This window comes from Taudactylus pleione, unplaced genomic scaffold (genome assembly GCF_031769625.1).
Source record: "Taudactylus pleione unplaced genomic scaffold, aTauple2 ptg000080l, whole genome shotgun sequence".
Classification (NCBI taxonomy): domain Eukaryota; kingdom Metazoa; phylum Chordata; class Amphibia; order Anura; family Myobatrachidae; genus Taudactylus; species Taudactylus pleione.
The window spans coordinates 591,313-611,754 of record NW_028284482.1 but is presented as its reverse complement, the minus strand read 5'-3'; the positions used below and the strand labels follow the sequence as shown (position 1 = coordinate 611,754).

The 20,442-nt window shown below is 42.8% G+C and overlaps 1 protein-coding gene across 1 annotated transcript in view; it reads left to right on the top strand.

Moving 5' to 3' along the window:
• The first annotated feature begins 865 nt into the window (after positions 1-865).
• MRTFA (myocardin related transcription factor A) overlaps positions 866-20,442 on the top strand; it is a 160,756-nt gene continuing 141,179 nt past the window's right edge. Inside the window, exons 1-3 of the mRNA XM_088467999.1 lie at positions 866-1,157; positions 12,086-12,143; positions 16,779-17,037. Of these exons, the coding sequence (XP_088324125.1) occupies positions 12,114-12,143; positions 16,779-17,037 (289 nt within the window). The 5' untranslated portion in view covers positions 866-1,157; positions 12,086-12,113. The remainder of the gene's footprint in view (positions 1,158-12,085; positions 12,144-16,778; positions 17,038-20,442) is intronic.

Sequence of the window (20,442 nt, the reverse complement as noted above, 5' to 3'; positions counted from 1 at the left end):
ATTTGATATTTTCCTGATAGACAAAGTTTGAATTTTTAACAATCAGTACATTTGCTTACTGGCATTTACCCATAATTGGGTATTTTATTGTATTAAAGCTTACTTTTTTTATACAAGCTTTTTTGGTACTTCAGTATCTTTGCGGCCCCTGGTGACGCTACGTAAGTAGCGTAACCAGGAAATACCATTCGCTTCGCTCGCCACATAGATTTATTCCCCCTCCATGCCCACTTGGATGGTAGGGAATGACGTTGGACACTGGCTCATCTTTACGCTAATGTCCAACGTAATTTCCTACCATCCAAGTGGGCATGGAGGGGGAATAAATCCATCGTTGAGCTCATTTCTCCTTTGCGCTAGGGACCTGGAAGTGACGTGAGGGTGGAAGTGCAGCTCCTGCCCATGACAGCCAGCTAAAGAAGTACTTTGTCCTCACTTAAACAAGTTTGTTGTGCGCTCGCCACATGTTTATATTCCCCCTCTATGCCCACTTGGATGGCAGGGAATGACGCTGGACACTAGCTGATGACATCTGGGTCCCGTCAGACATTACCACAAATCCATGCAGCGAGCGAAGCGAGCCCGCAAGGAGCCGAACGGTATTTCCTCAAGTTTACGCTACTTGCTTATCTTCACTTAATAGGGGGCCGCAAAGATACGGAAGTACCGCTTTTTTCTATTGATTTGAAATTTGACCTGCACCTAAACAGTATATTTTGCGTAACGTTAACAACAGTGTTACTGAGCCTTTTCTCATCTGCTGCCTGTATAGGTGTCCTGTTCCTGTAGCCCACAGTGACTAGTGATATAGCTATCTAGCCAACCCATGAAAACAAAATACCCGCCGTAGACCGGTCCCAAACACTTCCGAGTTAAAGCCCTGATACGGAGGGAACCCGGAAGTGATGAGATGTGTGTGAGTCACGGTGGGCACCGGATGCCGCCTTCAGCTGCTGTATACACGGAGGAGTGATCACAGCTCTCTGCCTGTGCGCAATGCGCTGCGGGGCTGCTGGAGGTGCAGAGCAGCCGTCATCTCCCACAGCCGACGCTAGTAAGGGGACGTCACTGTGAACCGGTGTGGGGTGAGAGAGAATCGGGGTCAGGCACGCATGGGATTCTGCGGTAATCGTTTGTCTTCACCCGGCCAGCACAAGGTAATACACATGACCGGGAGAATATTTTTGTTATGGGAGACCGATAATGAACGGTGGAAGAACACCGGGTGAAAAGGACGATTGGCCGCTGTCAGATTGGTCATGGTAAAGGAGGGTGTGTTATTAAATCATGACATTGCAGCTGCTTTACAGACACAGTAATTGGATAAAGATTCATGCCTAAAATGTAGTTTGTCATTTATAAAATAGGAGTTTTAAATAGATATATATCTCGTACTTCCCTACTCTCATGGAATGGGCAGGTGGCTCCCGAAACTAGTTGAACGATACATAACGTATTATATATGATAGACCCTGAACGATGACAGATGCGCACTCCTGTGGCTGATAAGTCGCATCTATCATCTCTCCAACATGTTGGTCAATTATCGCATATAGCTGTACGATATTAGCAATATCGGGCAGTTTATATACGGTGAACTATGAAATATATTAGCAGCAGCTACAGAGCGGTGCAGAGAAAAAAAACCCACTCTCTGAATGATTACACGCGATATCGTTCATCGTTTGCCAAAATCATGACAGATATCGTTCAGCACAGCTACCGGAATTTTCAAGGGATATCGTTTAACTTTCATCGCTCAGAAACACATCTGCTAATGGATAGGCCCCTTTACAGAGCACAAGTGGGTGGTCTGGGGTGTAGATGATGTGTTTTGCACTGAATTGTCATAGTTGCCCCTCCCCCTGCTATACAATGCCAGTATTCTCAACATTGTATAGCTGGGCCACAATAACGTGATTGTGCCACCACGCCCCCTGCACAGCCAGCCTTTCTGGCCGCCATGCCCCCTCTTTGTGCCAACCTGGTTGTCCCCTCCTGTTGTGGGAGTGGCCCATGTGACTAGCAGTGCTATACAGACTCCCACAGCTAATGCGAGCGGCCAGGATGATGGTCAAGACCATCGCGACCCTCGGGCTTGCGACGAGACCCTTGTGGTAGGGTCTCGTGGCCGCAAGCCCCAGAGAGCTTTCGGCTCGAACAGAGCCGAAAGCTCTCCCACTGACATCACTTGTGATGTCAGTGGGGCCGCCCCCAAACGGTAGGCGTTCCCATGTGAACGCCTCCGTCTGGGCAGCCACCCCCCTGACCCACCCACCAGAGGGGCGTGCTGTCACTCAACACTGACAGCACGCCCCCTTTGGTGTGAGACCCGGAGCGACGGATTGCCGTCGCTATCCGGGTCTCGCACATGTGCACGACAGAGCTGTCTCCGTCGTGCTGCACATGCGCTCTGGGCCACCATCGACCCGATTGCGAGCGCTCAGCGCTTGCGACCGGGTCTGAATCAGGCCCAGACTTTGTAGCCTATCCTATTCAAGTGAATGTGTACCCAAAGCACCTCTCCCCCTGCCCCCTACCAGCCACGCCCATGGTGCCACACCGATCTCTTGCATTGATGATGTTAGTTAATTTTGTTTTTGTTATTGCTTAATTTAGCTTGATGGATCAAGATGAAACAAAGTTCAGGTTATTTCTAATGTCGGGTACACACTAGGCGATCCGGCTGGATCAGACAACATATCCGGCACATGTGTAGTGTCTACCCGCTATGTCGCTGACGATGCGTGCTTCCGTGCGTCCTCAGCGGTCACCCGTCGGACCTAGCGACATAGTTGGCGAGGGCCATGCTGCTTCGTCGCTACTGGCATCGCTGGGCCCTGTCACTTACGAGGTCGGTATACAGTAGACTTCATATAGTGAGCCTTCAGAGTTTTCACTACAAAATTATGCAGTTATCATGAAAGTCGGTTCAGTTTTTTTATATATGTTATATATTCCTTTTAGAACCTTTCCACCTAGGTCACACATCACATCTAATATTAGCCCAATTTCGGTAATTTACATGAGCTGATATTGAAAGGACGTAGCAATAATTTCATTGGGATTTATAAGGTGCCAAATCAATTGTTTTTTTAAGTTGTTAATTAATGAGCACCCAAAAACAATTGAATTGCAACATTGGACACCCATTTATTAGCATGACTTAAAAAATTAATGAATTGCCCCCTTATAGTCCCCAATGTATTTATCATCGCGCTTGTTGTGCCCAATTAGACCAGGTTTAGCTGCTTAAAATAGCAAAAACCAGTCTAAAGTCCTGGTTAGGGCTCTCAAACCAGGGACTTTTTGCACATTTTTGCTCGCCTCCTCTTGAGGGGTGAGCACAAATGCTGGCGCCAGCGGCTATTCGCACCCAAACGGAGCAACAATTTAATTGCTCCATCAGGTGCCCAGCACTGACTGCTGCAGTCGCTAATTATTGAATCACCCCTCAATGCGCAAAAAGCATAGAGGGCCCAGTTAGACACTTGCTTTATGGTCTATTTAAGTGCCAACTTGCAGTGCAGATGCTGTTTTCGATATCATGCCCTTGCTTGCACAAGGATGTAAAGGAGAAGTGCATGGATTTGTAGGAATTGGTTGTTTGGTCTACAGTGATAAAATAGTTTACTCTGTGTCTGACTCAGTTGTACGCAATTCCAATATTTACACAGTTCAGCGATTATTGGCCAACTGCGCATACTGATTGATTTATGTATACAGGCTTTATACTAGCCTGTATACGTATCTATTTATGTGCTTTTAGATTTAACATTTATATATAAATGTTAAATATAATCGCACATAAATATACATCTGTACAGTCTAGTATAAAACCTGTATACACATATCAATCAGTTTCGGGGGGTTTAAAAGCCTTTAGAGTGACTTACCTGCCGCCGATCACCGGGAAGCAGGGACGGAGACTGGGCGGGCTTACAAGATGCTGCAGGGACTTATGGGAAAATTTCCCTCTGTCCCTGCAGTTTTTGGGGAATGTAGGTATTTTCTTCATGTAATGCCATTCTGAAATGGCATTATATACAGGAAATATTTATCGCGTGATTTAACACTTTTTTTTTTGCTTTGCTGAATAGCAAAAAGTGTTATAGCACTGTAGAGATCAATAGCCTGATCCCTACAGTGCGGTATTCAGCGAGATGGGAATTAATGGAGAAGATAATTGCGTTATCTTCTCCATTATCCCATTGCTGAATAGGGGAGCTACATAAAAAATACGGAAATCATAGTTTACGTATTTTTTAGGTAAAAAAAAATCAATGCTGAATAGACCCCTAGGTGTTGTATACATTATAGGATAGAACATAATTATCCATATTATTAGACTCTCATATCTTAGAAGATAGATCTTCTCTATGGTATATATACGTTCATGGTCCTATCTCAGCTGCTATCTTCCTTCCTGCACTTATACGTATTGTCAGAAGTATACCGTGTGGTTGGATCACTCTGCCAACATTCCACTACAGGGCTCCCTGCTAGGTTGTATGGGGCACATGATGGTTGGGTCAGCCATGGTAGCAAGTCCAGTATCTTTGCTAGGCCTCCTCTTTTTTCAGGGGTGTCAGTCTCCTCCGGGGGGGGGGGGGGACACAAGCTTTCTCTGTCAATATTTATTCTTTCGTTTTTCTGCAATACTGTGCTAGGGTGTTTAAACAAAGCACCTATGGGGCAGGCCAGTTCTTCTCTCTTCTAAGGGAAGTGAGCGAAAGTGTTGATTCTAGGTGGCTGCTGTTGGTTTACGGTCTGTTCCTTTTTCGTCTAATTCGATGAAATTGGAAGTGTGTTATTTATTTTGGTTCACCTCCCCTGGATTGCTGTTTGGTATGCCTTGGTGGCGTAATCTGTTAGCGCGTTCGGCTTTTATCCACAGGGTTTGTGATTCAGGGCCACCCAGAAGCGTGCTGAATGTTTGTTACTATGTGACAGGAGGGCTCTGCCTTGTATAAAATCATATAAAATACGTCTCATTGCTCTTACGGGGCAGCTGGCTTGTTTTACAATTTCAGTTGGGGACGTTCAGTTTCGAATAGTGCGGGAATCCTCAAGTTTCTGCCATATCAGGCCTGCTCGGTGTTCTCCATGTCACTCCTGGGGACATGTTTGCTACCTGACCTGTTTATTGTTTGGCTTTAATGGTTTTATTACTCCATTTTTGGTTCCTCCTGGGGACAGGTGTGTTATCCTAGATGACAGGTGTTGCCATCATCAAACTGTTATGGGACATGTAATCCTAGTTAGTGTATTCTAGTTGGCGTTTCCACTTAGTCCATGTCTTTTCCCAGATTTCGGTGGATCGAGCTCTCGGGTCTCTCCAGTGCTTCTCCATTTCAGTCTTTTTAGTTACTCGAGATTGAACTCCATTTTTGTTCTAGCAATCAGGATATACTTAGCCGGCCTCCTTGTTTAGGGGTGGCCTTCCTCAGTGGTTCATTCTTGTGGTTCTACTTGGTCAGCTGCTGCTACAGCTTCTGGTTGTGGTTATGTTTTTTTTCTTCAATCCAGTTCTTATATTGCTGAGACTGTTTTCAGAGGCGGTCAGGTAACATGCTTCTGCTTGTTGGCTTGCCATGTGGCTGCACAGTCTTTTGTTCTGTTCTAATGTTAGTCTTGGCAACCATGTTTTTTCTCTTGGTTGTGAAATTCTGCAAGCTTCTCAGCGCCTTCCCACCCGGGAGGTCAGCTTTGGGACATCCATATTGTGTATACTCCAGTGTCCCGTAGTGGATGAAAGAGAAAATAAGATTTTGGTACTTACCGATAAATCCCTTTCTCTGAATCCTAAGTGGACACTGGACGCCCTCCCGGCACTGTTCCTTGTTGCAGTGCTTCTCTAATGGGTTTTTAGCTGTGTCTAGTTGTCTGAAGCGTGTCTGTTTCATGTCGATGTGTTTACCGTTTCTGGTCTTCGACGTTTCTTATGCTGCCCATCCACTAGCAGACCTCAAAATGACTGCACGATTACGACATTGTAATCGTGCAGTCATTTGTCAGTCTGTGATGTGCCTACACTGAACGAGCAGTTGTTCAGTGTAGGCACATCAATCATCTGCAAACATGCTGAACCTGACATTAGTCAGGTTGTCCAGCATGTTTGCCGATGATGTCTAAACGACCAGCGGGAGTGTGCATCGCTGATCGCTTTAAAATTTTTTGAAAACGATTACGATATTGTTATCGTTCAATCGCTCAATTCAATCTTCTAGTGGATGGGCACCTTTAGTTGGTTCCTCCTTGTCTCTCCTTTTCTGTTGCTTTTCTATCCGTCTCCGGTCGGCCTTGTTTAATCTCAACTGAGCTCAGTTGGGGTATAGAGGAGGAGGAGCCAGTTACAATTGGGAAGAAATTTAAAGTGCCAGGCTCCACTCATCACCAGTCTATACCCGATTGTGTATACTCCAGTGTCCCCTATGGATTCGGAGAAAGGGATTTATCAGTAAGTGCCAAAATCATATTTTCGGTTCCCTCTGTAATTTTTTTTTTTTTTTAACACCATTTATTACATTTTCAAAATAAGGTACAGTCCAAAGATATACCCTATAACATTTCACATACAAAATAGATTGAGTGAAATACAATACAGAGCAGAACAAATCTTGAATCTCAAACATAGTAGTTACAGATAACATAATGGTATAGTATGATTGTTTCAATCTATTTTTGATATTGACTAAAAGAAGGTAAGAAACACAGGACGGAAGGGGGGCTGAATAAGGAAGACAAAACAGCAATGCTCACATATAGTGACAATTAGTTATACCAATTAGAATATGTTTCAACAACAGGTACATAAGAAATATCATGTGGTAGAATCCAATTGCCGAAGCAAGAACCAAGTGGATTCAAAGATTTTTTTTTTTTTAAATCCATAATTGTGTGTCATTATCCAACTGATCAATATATAGGCCCCACTTTTTATAAAAGCATATCGCACCCTTTTCCACATCCTGGCAATGCAGCCTGCCTTTCAAAAAATAAAATTTGGCGAAGCATACATTTGACACCTGCCACAGTGGGAGGAGATCTAGATGTCCATTGGTTAAGAATAAGTTTCTTAGCTATGGTAAGAATAACAGTGAGTAGAGGGACAATAGATTTACTTCTAGCATCTAAGCCCCTACTCTCATAATGTAAGAAAATGCATGGAATGGGATCTTTTGCTATCCTGTTTAGAGAGCCCTATAGGTAGCATTTGTAATAGATAAGAAAACTTAGGGAAAGCTATTTTCTTTATAACTGTCACCCTACCAAGTAATGATAATGGAAGGGGCAGCCAGTTTGATAAGATTTGTATAAGTGAAGAAATGACTGATGGAAAATTGACAGTATAGAGGGATTGTAGTGTAAGGGGGATATGCACTCCAAGAAATTTGAGAGGACTTACAAATTGGGAATTGAGAAAGGAAGGGATGTAATGAAAGGGAGGAAACATCTCCCATTAAAGGAAGCAGTTCTGACTTTGAAAAATGTACTTTATAGCCTGCAATTGATCCCAAAGTGTTTAAAATAGAAATGATGGCTGGAATGGAATGAAGGAGGTTATTAGCGATGAATAATAACATATCGTCAGCAAACAAGTCCAACTTAACCTCATATTTTTCCACTTGGTGGGAGAGTTAATTCCCCCCGACATTTAGTGTTCGAATAGTTAAACTAGACATGACCTATAATCAGAATGCAAGAAATCCAATGTTGCGTAGATAAGTGGAGTCGTGGGTATAGAGGAGAAAATATATTTGGCATTCACTGTAGAAAGCTTCCAACATTCAATACAATCCACTAATGAGGGGAAGACAAGACAAGAGACATAAGGTGATGAGGGTAAGAACAGGGAAAGAAAAACAATAAAAAACATGAAATGCATAGGCCTAAAAAGGACCATGCTTGCTTAGCAAATTGCTAACAAGGACAACCGGAGCAATATGGAATTTTACAGTTAATTTTACAGCATCTCCCACTGTTGCAAGTCTGAAATCCTCCTTTGCATTATCCTGGCATGCTTTCAGCCATAAGTATTTAGGCATCACGTTAAATTGCGATCTAGGCAGGCTCTTCACTGAACACTTCCAGCCCCTGTTGCATAGACTACGTATTGACCTTAGAGAATGGCGCAGAGGGACTTCCTCATGGTTTGGATAGTCTAGTATCATTTAAGATGAATGTCTTGCCGAGAATCCACTATTTACTCCAAACATTTCCTATACATATTCCTAAGCAGTGGTTTAGAGATCTCGACAGACTGGTGAGGGATTTTGTCTGAGGTGGTAGACTGCGACGCTTTAAATATGATATCTTTTATCGTGGGTCTTCAGCTTCCTCATTTTGTCAAGTACCACAAAGGTGTCATTTTGAGTAGAGAAATGGTCAAGGCCGAGCTCTGATAAGCAATGGGTGGTGATTGAGGAGCATGTGCTTACGTTTCCTATACAGCTGTCCGCCTGGTTGCCTTCTTTTTGTACTATTTTTAGAGCAACCGGCATGTGTATCCTCAATACTCTCCATTGATGCCACTATTTGGTAATCCTGATTTCCTTCTTGGTATGTGTACCTCATCCTTCCGCTTGTGGATATGGGGGGGATCTCACGTGTTGGCCAGTTGATAATCTCCGGTTTCTCTTTTCTAATGAGTGGGCACTCTCACAAATCCTATTGTAGACCTCTAACTGTCTTTGAATCCTTTTGTTTAGCCCCCATTAGCTTTGCCTATTGATTTTCTTTTAGATATAAGCTTCTGATTGTTACTTTTTCATTCTCTTCCCAAGTTTAGTACAGATTAGGAGTGTGATCTCTCTCGGTCTAAAAGATTTACATAAAATCTTTCAAACCACACTTTTCTGCTCGGTGAGCTACTCTATAGTTGAAACTCACTTTAAAGTACTTTCTGGTTGGTGTAGATGTCCTAGTACTCTTGCATGTATTTTTCCTGGAGTTCCTAACACCCGTTAGAGATGTAACAGTGCTACAGGCACCCCTTTACACATTTGGTGGAACTACCCAGCTTTACATCCTTTCTGGGATTCTGTGCTGAGTTTATCAAAAGAGATGCTGGGACAGGATGTCCCTCAAGATCCTTCCTTCTGGCTTTCAAAACAGAATTGGGCGATCTATATCTCAATATAAGAAATCACTCCTTAAACATCTCAACAGTTCTGCAAAGACAGTTTTTCCAGTAAATTGGAATCCATTTCTCCACCTTCAACAAAGGATTGTTTTACTAGACTATTATGTGACTATGAATGACAACCTTATGTTGGGTGCGGACAAACATACAGATTTTAGTGCCATCTGCTACTTGTGGTTGATGTTCAAGGAATCTAATAGCTGTTACTGCATATAGCTGACTCCTTGCTCCTGCTTTCTACATCGCTGATATTGGTTCCTTCTGACATTGGTTCCTAATGATAATCAGAATCCACACTTCCTCCTCATATTTTCTCGTCTACCCTGTCCGTAAACCCCTTTCTTCTCCTCCTGCCTCTTGATCCTTGTCCTTACTATCATCAACCAAGAGTAGCAGATGGCACTAAAATCTGTATGTTTGTCCACACCCAACATGATTGTTTTATATAAGTCAACTATCTGTTTTGGCCTTGCTTCTGGCTACATAGGGTGAATCAACCAGTGAATGAACATTACAAGTGAACGAACATTTTCAGGTTTAATACAGTAATCTTAAATTTATTGCATACAATATTGACTGTTTTATTGATTTAAGTCATATTATTAATTTACTAGACTTATCTGTTCATTTGTTAGCATTGTGCGTTCATTCACTGGTAATTTCTACTGGAGGTAGTCAGCACCCTGGTGTATGAGATGCCGACGGTCAAAATATTGGCGCCGGAATACTGTCTGCGTCTGGATCCTGGCTCCAGTATCCTGACCGTTGGCATCCTGAAGGTAAGTGTCTAGGGTTAGGGGGAGGGTTAAGGTTAGGCACTAAGGGGGGAGGGTTAGGTTTAGGGTGCGGGGAAGGAGAGGTTAGGTTTAGGCATCTGGGAGGGAGGGTTAGGGCTAGTGGTAAGGGTTAGCATTGGGCTACTTACCTGATGGTGTCGGGATTCTGACTGTCAAGATGCCGTAGTCAGTATTCTGACCGACTGCATCCCGGCTGCCGGGATCCCATACCCAACCCAATTTCTACACCTCTCATGTATTTTGGTAATAAAATTCTAACCATTCCTTCAATCTTTAAACCAAAAATGTATTTTAAAAATTTACATAGTAGTAATGATTTTTTTTGTAGTATTTTCTACATACACCATCCCCTTGTATGAGAATTCCCTTAACCATTCATTCACTAGACCAGAGGTTCCCAAACACGGTCCTCAAGGCTGCCAAACAGTTCAGGTTTTAGAGATATCCATGGTTGAGCACAGGTGGTTAAATCAAATTGACTGAGGCACTAATTAAGTCACCTGTGCTCAACCATGGATATCTCTAATGGTGCATACACACTATTTTGTTAATGAACGATTTTCGTTAACAACTTTAATTGTTTTTTCCTTGAAAAAGTGAATGATTTTTTGAAGTGCAATGAACAATTTTTTCAATGATGAACGAAAAATGTTCCTTCCCTTAATGAAAATCGTTAAGTTGGTCAGTCTGAAATGGACGATAAACTACAAACGGGAACGTGCATGAACGATTATCGTTCATCATTATAACACAGAAACTGAATGATTTTTTTGAACGATAACAACGTCGCTATAGTTAAATCGTTCAAAAAATCGTTACGTGTGTACGCACCTTTTAAACCTGAACTGTTGGTGAGCCATTCATTCACCCTAACTGGCTTTAAATCTTCCTAAGGATTTTTGCCCATTGTACTATTGGATTATTATGTGTGACGTGTTTAATGGATTGGTGTTTTCTTATGACATGCCACATTTATAGATCTATTTTTATTACTTGACTACCATGTATATTATCTATTTGGCTGAATAATAATCATAAAAAAAAAAGAATAGTAACAAACAAAAGGTGTGGCAATTTAAAGGTCTTAGCATATTTTGTTTGCTATGCATCATAAATTACCAGAGCTTGTCTTCACTTGTGTTACTAAAGCTGGGTAGACACTAATGGATATATCGGCTGTTCCATTGAACGGCCGATATATATCTATAGTACATTGGTGGATGTGTACACCCGATAAGTCTGTGAACGACGTTGTTCAGACATATCAGATCGGCCCTGCAGCACAACAGATGGGCGATATATCTGAAACTTTCCAGTGCATGTACTATTATGTACAGTATGTCTACTTAAATGCATAAAAATAGTTTGTGTGAGGCACGATAGTGGTCTTGTTTTCCTATTTTTGGTAGAATCACTGTGTTTCAAATGTATGTCTCGAAATAATATCTGTGGGAATGTATATTTTAATTGAGAATGATTAAAATCCTAAAGCTGCATGCACACACAACAATTTAGTTAATGAACGATTTTTAGTAAACTATTTTCTCCCTTGAAAAAAATGAACTAAAATCGTTTACTAAAGTTGTTCATTTACTATGTTCATTTAAATGTAATGAACGATTTTTATGAGCTACAAACGATTTTTGCATATTAACTTAAGGAAAATCGTTGAGTTGACAAGTCTGACTGAACTACAAACGTGAACGCGCATGAACAATAATCGTTCATCGTTTGACTCAGAAAGTGAACGATTTTTTTAAACGATTTCGTTTAACGATAATCGTTTAAAAAATCGTTGTGTGTGTATGCACCTTAAGTATTTCATTAGTAAATGTTTTAAAAAGTCATAGTAGCTGAAATATAGGTTTCTTTTGCATGAACAAATTCTTACCCACATATAAACAATAGTTTACATACCGTGAAAACTCCAACCATCTATAAAGAAGTTTGTAAAAAAGAAAAGAAAAAAGGGGAAAATCACCACTTAACTGACGTGGGTAACTGCGGTAGAAAAGAGATTGTGTAGGCCTTTGTTTTTGACCTTGTGAGCTGCTGACCTTTTTTGTTATTTCAGGTAATAGTAAATTAATGTTCACTGATTTAGCTGACCCCACAAAACTTATTATCTCTGCTCTTTTTGCAGTGACTGTGCTTGGTGACATGGACAAGAGATGCCAATTCTCTCTGGGGAATTAAACCAGGTGAGTTTGAACACAGCTTAAGTTTAATATTTCTAATTGTGGGGATTGCTAGCTTTATGTTTACGGATAAGAAAAATGTTGTATGTATTTTAGCTTCATGCACAACAATTTTGTCCATTGTACTAGAGTTTTTAACAATAATTCAGTGCACCAACCCCAAATGAAAAATATTGTTTTTGGAATGCAGCCTTTTCCATGCACTCTGCTTTAACATAATGTTAAAGGCATTGATATAATAACCTCCAAAACTCAATCAAAACAACTGCATGTCAAACACAAATGAAACTGTGTTATCCAAATGTGATATCCAGTACTCCCCTAATCCAGAAGAAGTGTCCGTTCCAGATGATTATAATTATTATTATTTTTTTAGCCTCAAATCTCCCCTGTGCTAGTGATTAGAAGACAAAAATTGTGGTTGATTTGCTCTGTAAGTAGTCACGTGTTTGAATGTGAACAGCTTCAGTCAGTTTTGGTGTGACAAAGGGCTTAGATCACATCTGTATCTTATCATTCTTGAACCTGCCCCATGTTAATATTATTATATAGGGAGAAGTGTCACTAGGCTGAACAAACCATGTTCCAGCACAATATGCTCTTGCAAAGTCTTTCACCAATGCATTACTACCTTTTGGGTGCTTTTGATTAGCTGACTAGGTGGCCACGTAATCACAGGGGTCATGTTTGGCAATTTAGTGGTCACCCAAAGAACCCACGTGGTGACATTAAGAATCATGTGACCATCATATTGTAGGCCTGCTGTTGCAAGTCCTTCGTTACCTGCAAGTTGGACTTATCCATTCCAACAGCCATTAAAGTCTCCTCCGAAACTTCTCTACACTTTTCATGATTGGTCATTGCTCATCTAGCCTCAAAATGCCATGCAGTGCGATATGCCAGGCATGAATGAGCCACCAGGTCTTGTGCAACTCTATCGTTGATAGTTTTTTTTTTTTTTTGCATTGTCACCTTGAAATTGTGATACTTGGTCATCGCTAATCTTTTGGACAATTTAGCTGGGTAGGGTTTTCCCATAAACGTCCGTGCGACATGCTTGGCATATATGAATGACCGAGCTACTGTCTTTAGGTATGTAGTGGTGCCTCACAAATCTTTCTCCTGTATGACTAGGTTTTGATAATGGACTCACAATACCCAAGGCCACTTGGTGATGAAATAAATTGCCGATAATCAGCATTTGCTGGAAGGGTATGTTGCACTCCCACTCATAGCTAGCATCTAGAATTTATTGCTGTAGGTTTAGTAGCTGTCAACAAATTGAGCCAGTAGACTCTATTTCCTCAAATTCTGCAAGCTTTTGGGGTTAATGCACAATAGGATTCTAGCACTTATTCTGTTAAACTGGGTCACAGGTATTAGTGCCACTCAATCCCGTGCACGGCTATCGTTGCTTCGAACAGTTGCGAGTGTCTGTCAGCCACTTTGAAGGTGGGCACATCCCTTGTAGTCTAGTCATGTTCCATTACTAATGGGGGCAAGGGGTGATGGTAATCAGACTAAGGCTTTATGATTGCCTACATTGCATATACTATTTCATGTTCCGTGACATTTGGATCCAAAGTAGCCTAGTGTTTATGGAGGAAAGCGTCCGAGTCTTTAGATACTATACTCTTGAAGATCAATGCTTAAGGCACTGTGGTGCTGGGTGCACCTGGTCTTTAGAATCTCAATCCACCATGTCGCTGCATGCTCCCACATCCATTCTTTCAGCAATGTGTCACCTCAAGGGTATGCGGTGGTGAAGCTTACGTCTAGTAACTGCCAAACTCTTGTAAGTTTTGCTTCTTGTTTTGATGATATTACTCCAACTGAGTAGGAGACTTGCCAGGACATATTTACCTTATGGCCAAGAAGTCTTTTGGCTGAGTGCAGCCCTGATTACTGAGTGGCAACATTTTGTGAAGCTCTGAATTAAACCTTGAATACTGTACTCCCTGGGTGAGCGGCCAGGACTCTGTGATCCCACGGGTGTCACTAAATGTGAGATTACTTGGTTAATGTTAAATTATCTACATAACTGCTAGGAACTGTGTACCACCAGTTTCCATGTGTGTATGGGATCCCGGTTGTCAGAATCCCGACACCGGCATCCCGACAGGACTAGTATACAGACACTTGTTCGGTATGCTAACCCTCTCCCTACTCAAACCCTAACGTTCCCTCTTTAGTGCCTAACCCTAACCTCCCACCTAGTGTCTGAACCTAACCCTCCCCCCATAGTGCTTAACCCTAAACCTCCCCCTGGTGCAGGGGTGTTCAATATTTAAGACAATGTGGGCCACATTAAAAACTTCCAACGAAGCCAGAGGGCCACTATGCTCATACTGCGGTATTTAGACTCTGCCCCCTCCTCACACAATTATGTTCCATAACCGCCCCCTCCTACAATTTTTAATTAGGCTCCAGAACGGCCCCTATTCTCCCACAATTATAATTATGCCCCATAACTATCCCTCCTCCTACATTAATTGTCAGATAGTTGCCCCCATCCACAAACAATTATGTCCCATAACTGCCCCCCTCTGTAGTGCTCCCTATGCAGTGGTCCTTCCTATGCAGTGACCCCAGTAGTGGTCCCCATTATGCAGTGGCCCAGGTAGTTGCCCCCCCTATGCAGTGCCCCAGTAGTAATCCCCCCCCTATGTAGTGCCAGTACCCCTTACATATATAGGTCAAAGACGCACATTAAAACAAATAACACTTACCTGAATCCCCGCTGCTGCGCCCGTCGCTGTCCGCACCTCCGTCCTCCCAGCCCGCTCTGCACTATGGGAGAGACATCATGATGTCCCTCCAAAAAGCCACTGTGGGAGTCGGAAGGTTGAGCTCGTGAGTGAGCTCCAGCCCGGCTCTGGCTGTGGGTGCAGCAGCCAATGAGAGTCTGTCTGTCTGACTCTCATTGGCTGTGATATGTTTGTTATTGTATAGTGCGTACCGCACTCACTGCAGGCCGCACTACACTAACTGAAACGGACCTGGAGGGGGTGACAATAGGGTGTGCCTGCACACCATCGGCGGGCCACGGGGAACAGCTCCACAGGCCAAAGACCCCTGCCCTAATGCCTAACCCTGCACCTTAATCCCCCCCACCCCGCTACTTTCGATATCCCGGCAGTCGGGATGTCGGCGTCTGGATTCCGGCACTGGTAATATCAGTGCCCGCATTGCGGCCGTCGAGGTATGCACAATAGGAAAGGCTAACACTTTTTTTTTTTTTTTTTTTTTTTTTTTTAAACTGTAAATTTAGATCTATGAAAAGTAACCCTCAAAGTTTAATAAATCTCAGGGTTTGAAATCATTTAAAGAATTCATGCTTTACAAATATAAAACCACGAGTAATTGCCATGATTTCAAATATCAATGATCTTGAGGCATAACATGTAAAATGCTAATCATATGGACAATAATTTCATAAAGGATTATAATCCTTTAATTATTTAGTATTTTTCTAAATATATTACTAAAAATGTACAATGTGTTAATCTTGCATTTTGATTTTCTTTGAATAAACTGCTTGTGTGGAATTTAATTGTATACATGAAAAAAAGTAGGAAAAACACAATAGATTTATTTATTTATTTTTTAAACCGTCAACATTCATGAGAAATATTTTAAAGGCAGAATGTCTGATATCCGTCAATCGTTATTTAAAAGTCTAAGAGGGGTATTCAATATGAAACGTTAACTTCACTGCCGAAGTTAACGTTTCATATCTGAGTTTTTTTCTGCGTTAAGTCTGGTGCGCGCTCCCGCTTTTCCCCGTATTCAATATAAAATTAACGAAAACGGGAAACTCCGAAGTTGGATTTGCGTAAAGTTACGAATTTTTCCTTAAAATAATTGTAAGACCCCCCTAAAGTTGTAAAAACTGGGGGATCACTATGGGTACCCCCGTTTTAGCCTTTAATTGAAAGTCGGGGATTTAAATAGCCGCAGCAGGTGTTTTTTTCCCGACATTGAAGAAGTGATGCAGAAGAGCACTTAGGTTATTTTTTTCGTTTTTTTTAAGTGGTCCCATCAAATTTGGGGTACATGAAAATGGGTACTAGCATATTTTGATGTCCCTAAAGTAAGTTTTTAAAAATTCTGCATTTGTGCACCTGCCGCTATAATTCTATTCTTCAAAACACCTGCCACATCCTTGCAGAATAGCCCTGAACCTATTTCCTTATTGTTAAACAATTTTTTCCCTTTTTTTTTTTTTTTTTGCACCCCAATTTTTAAGTAAATTTTTTGGGGTGTCCCTATTTTTTTTAAAAAGCTTTTATTGACACAGTTCTTTTTTAAATGTCATTCTCAGGGGTGCAGGCTATTTTTTTTAAGTCTGCACCCCTAAACCCCAATTCTGCACTTTTTTTCGACACCTATTCAATGGTGAAAAGTTATCCCCGTTTTTTATCAAAGACTTTTCAAAACTGCGATAAGTCTTTGAAATTGAATACGGTGTAAAACTAAAACCAGTGATATTAACGCAAAAACGGACTTATCGCACCCATATTGAATACCCCTATTAATAGTCAATGTTTGACACTGAAGAACTTTTCTTTTCAAACTTGAGCTCTATGATAAATAGCACGAACATATAATTCTACCTTCAACATCTCATCTTTTCAGGTTGCAGACACAAAAAACATAGTGGATTATACCAAACTCTCCCGCATCTTGCCGCCTTCCTCCTCAGGGGGTGGATATGGTAGGGGAGTGTATAAGGAAGGGGATGATGAAGCATTAAAGATGGAAGAACCTTCTGCTCCCAGTCCCCAGAGCGAAGCAGTTGCCAATGATTTGCAAGAACTGTCTCTGCAACCTGAATCCAATATGCAGGTTGCTGGACCCAGGTCCAAGGATCCTCCACTCAGCGAGCGGAAAAATGGTAAGCTATATGTGGTGATTTATTCATTTAAAAATGGATTGTTTATAATAATGTTGATTGCTTTATTTCTTAATAATTTTTCAAATTTGAAAGCACATCATTCTAGAATGTCATTCTACTGTATGTTCTCAGTAAGCTTTCCCTTGACTAGAACGAAGGGGCCCAGGTCAAACCATGAAAAGCAGCCCCAGACCATCATTCCTCCTCTGCCAAATTTTGGGTATAAAGTGCTCTCCTAGTACCTGCTTAACTCCGATAAGGGATGACCATCGACAGCTCTGCCATCGATGGTGGCTGATTTAACAATTGACTAGAAACCATCAATGGTTTACAGTGTTCTCCCCAGAATTTCCCCAATTTTGGGCGGCACCATCAAATACCCGGGGATGGAAGGATGCTGAAATGAGTGAAGGGAAATGCTATACCCTGTGGGTCTCCACATGCTTCATTCCCCTGTTGTGAGGCAGAGGAATTTTAGCGGGCTCATCAGCCGAGAAATAAAGAGTGGGGGAACACTTGTTTAGCTATAAACATGCGCAGATGTCGTCTGCACCAACCTTCATGGTCTCCCCACCGATGTTCACCATCAGTGGATCCCCATTAGTGGTGAGAACTTACTATCGTAATCAGACCATCGATGATTAACTGTTGATGGCCAACCCTAACCCAGCTCTGTTTGGCAGACTGCTTGATAGTGAAGTGTGAATAGTCATTCCAGATAACACACTTCTTCAGGGTCCATAGGGCGACTATGGGGTGTAGGTGGGACTTGGAGGACCGGACACCAACAGCAAAGCTGTATGCTCCGGTCCTTCCCCCTATACCCCACCCTCAGTTTCGTTGGTGTCTGGCAGGAGCTGGATCACCGTTTAAACAGGGGGCTACTATTAAGCAGGCCAAGCTTATTTTTATGATTTAATTTTAGTTTTATTTATTCCACTAATGAGCAGCAGCACGAGACAGTACTTTGGACATCTGCACTGCTGCTCCATCACCCCTCCACGGCGCCGTGACACCAGCCCTCAGCTAGGTACTCTCGGCGGGGCTCTGAGGTGGACCTAGCTAGCGAGGCTCCCCAGACTGCAGCCGGGACTCAAGGGGCAGGTAAGGCTGTATGCGCAGTCTTACCTACGATCTTAGGAGACAGGCCGGAGGCGCTGATGTGGACATCGGTTCGTCCAGGACTCCACTAGACCACAATGGCTTGGCATGGTGCTGGCGCAGGGCATGTGTAAGGCGAGGGGACTTGATGTCCGCATAGCGGAGAAGGCGGCCCTTCCCCCAGCTCAGGGCGCCATTCCACTTTGTTCTTGCTGCTCCTCCCTCACCCTCCCCCTCCCCTCCCCTGAGACTCACGGCAGCCATTATCTGCATTCAGATCTCTTGGATTGCTGGGTCCAGTCTCTCTCTCTACCACTCCCAAGGGCCAGGTTATACAGCGCTATAGCCTACCGGCCACTGCAGTCTGTGTAGTTGATTTTAGTGCCCACTGCAGTTATATTGTATATTCTGCATTGTATGTGACTTATGCTAGCGCTGCTGTCTGTTTTCTTTTTCATGACTGTCAACTTATACCTTTTCCTTTCTTCTACTATAACCTTGGCATACTAAAGGTATAGGGGGTCCATTGTACCTCACATATATTTGTGAGGGCTATCACATACTATATATCGCTGTTGCGTACTACACTGTGCCATATTACACATACAGCTGGGTTGCTCACTACACTGTACCAGATTGTGTTACATTATTCTTGCAGCAATGTCTGGCAGAGGCAATACTGACAAGCAACCTGCTCCTCCCACTCTGGTGTCTTGTAAGTCATGCTCAGCAGGCTGAACTTCAGAGGACCTCATTCAGGATGGTTTTTGTGCATCGTGTTATACTTCCCCGGGTCCATCTGCCCCGGTTTACTCTTCTCAGGACCCACCTTGGGCTACTTTTTCACAGGTGCTGGCAAAAATTGCAGACCATTTAACGGTCCCTGTGGTAGCTCCCCATATGGGATGGCCACAGCAGGTACTCCCTGCAAATCCTTTGCCTCTCCCATGGGTAGACATACTCTCAGTGCAGAGTCTGGTGGACCTCTACAGCTTTTCAGCAAAAGGAGAGACCCTTATCTAGTAAACCTACTAAGCGTGCTGTGTTATCTTCCCAGTCCACCCAGCTATCCGATTCTGATTATCATCTGGGGAGGCAGAAGATGCAGACCTCTCTCACTCTGACTCCCCTTCGTGAGACGAGGGACCCCCCTCTAATTGAATATACCTGCACTTGTAAGAGCTGTAAAATCTATTCTTCAAATAGAAGAGACAGAACCTGCTCCTAAGGCAAAACAACCACCCTTTAAACGACATAAGGTAATTTTACCAGAATTTCCTCACTTTGATCAGCTATCTGATCATATGAGTAAGGCATGGAACATGCCCAGTAAAAGATTTCAGCTGCCGAAGCATTTAAGTTCCTTTTACCCTCTTCCCACTACTGATTGCACTAAATGTGAAGTTCCCTCAGCAGTGGATTCCCACAGGACACGTCTGTTTGAAAATGCTACCTTACCTATTCATACTACAACCTCATTGAAGGAGGCTACGGATAGAAGGATGGAAGCTTGTCTAAAATCTATATACTCTCTTACAGGAGCTATTACACATCCTGCTAGGACTACGGCCTTGGTGGCTAAGACCATTGAGAGTTGGGCAGAGGTCCTAGAAGAGACATTTTCCTCTGATGCTTCGAGGGAACAACTGTCCTACACATATCACATTAGAGATGCAGCCTCCTATTTGGGTGAAGCAGCTATGGATGCGGCTCTCCTAGCCTCCAAGGCATCTGTCACTTCTGTAGTAGCCCAATGTATTGTTTGGCTCCACTCATGGAAAGCAGATGCGGACTCTAAAAAGGCTTTGGAGTCTCTGCCTTATTCAGGGGATATCCTGTTTGGCCCAGAATTGGACAAAATTGTGACTACCTTGGCAGCTTCCAAGACAGCGTTCCTGCCCTCTGCATATAGTGCGAAGCCTCGAACGTCATCCTTTCGGTCCTTTCGTCCTCAAGGATGAGCTAAAGGTCCATTCTTTTCAAGGCATCAAGCATCAACTAAGGCTTCCAGCAGTTCTTTTGCACAGACCCTCCATCGGACCCACACAAGACCCTGCTGCTCCAAAAGGCTATTCAGTTCTTACTGCTCTCAGGAGTAATAATTCTGGTCACTTCTGCACAGCGCAGGAAGGGTATTATTCATCCCCTTTCTTAGTTTAGAAGCCCAACGGGTCTCATCGGCCTGTCGTCAACCTCAAGTCTCTGAACAAGTTTATCAGGGTGCCCAGGTTTCGTATGGAAACCCTCTGCTCTATTATCCTGGCTATGGAACCTGGGGACTTTATGGTGTCTTTGAACATTCAG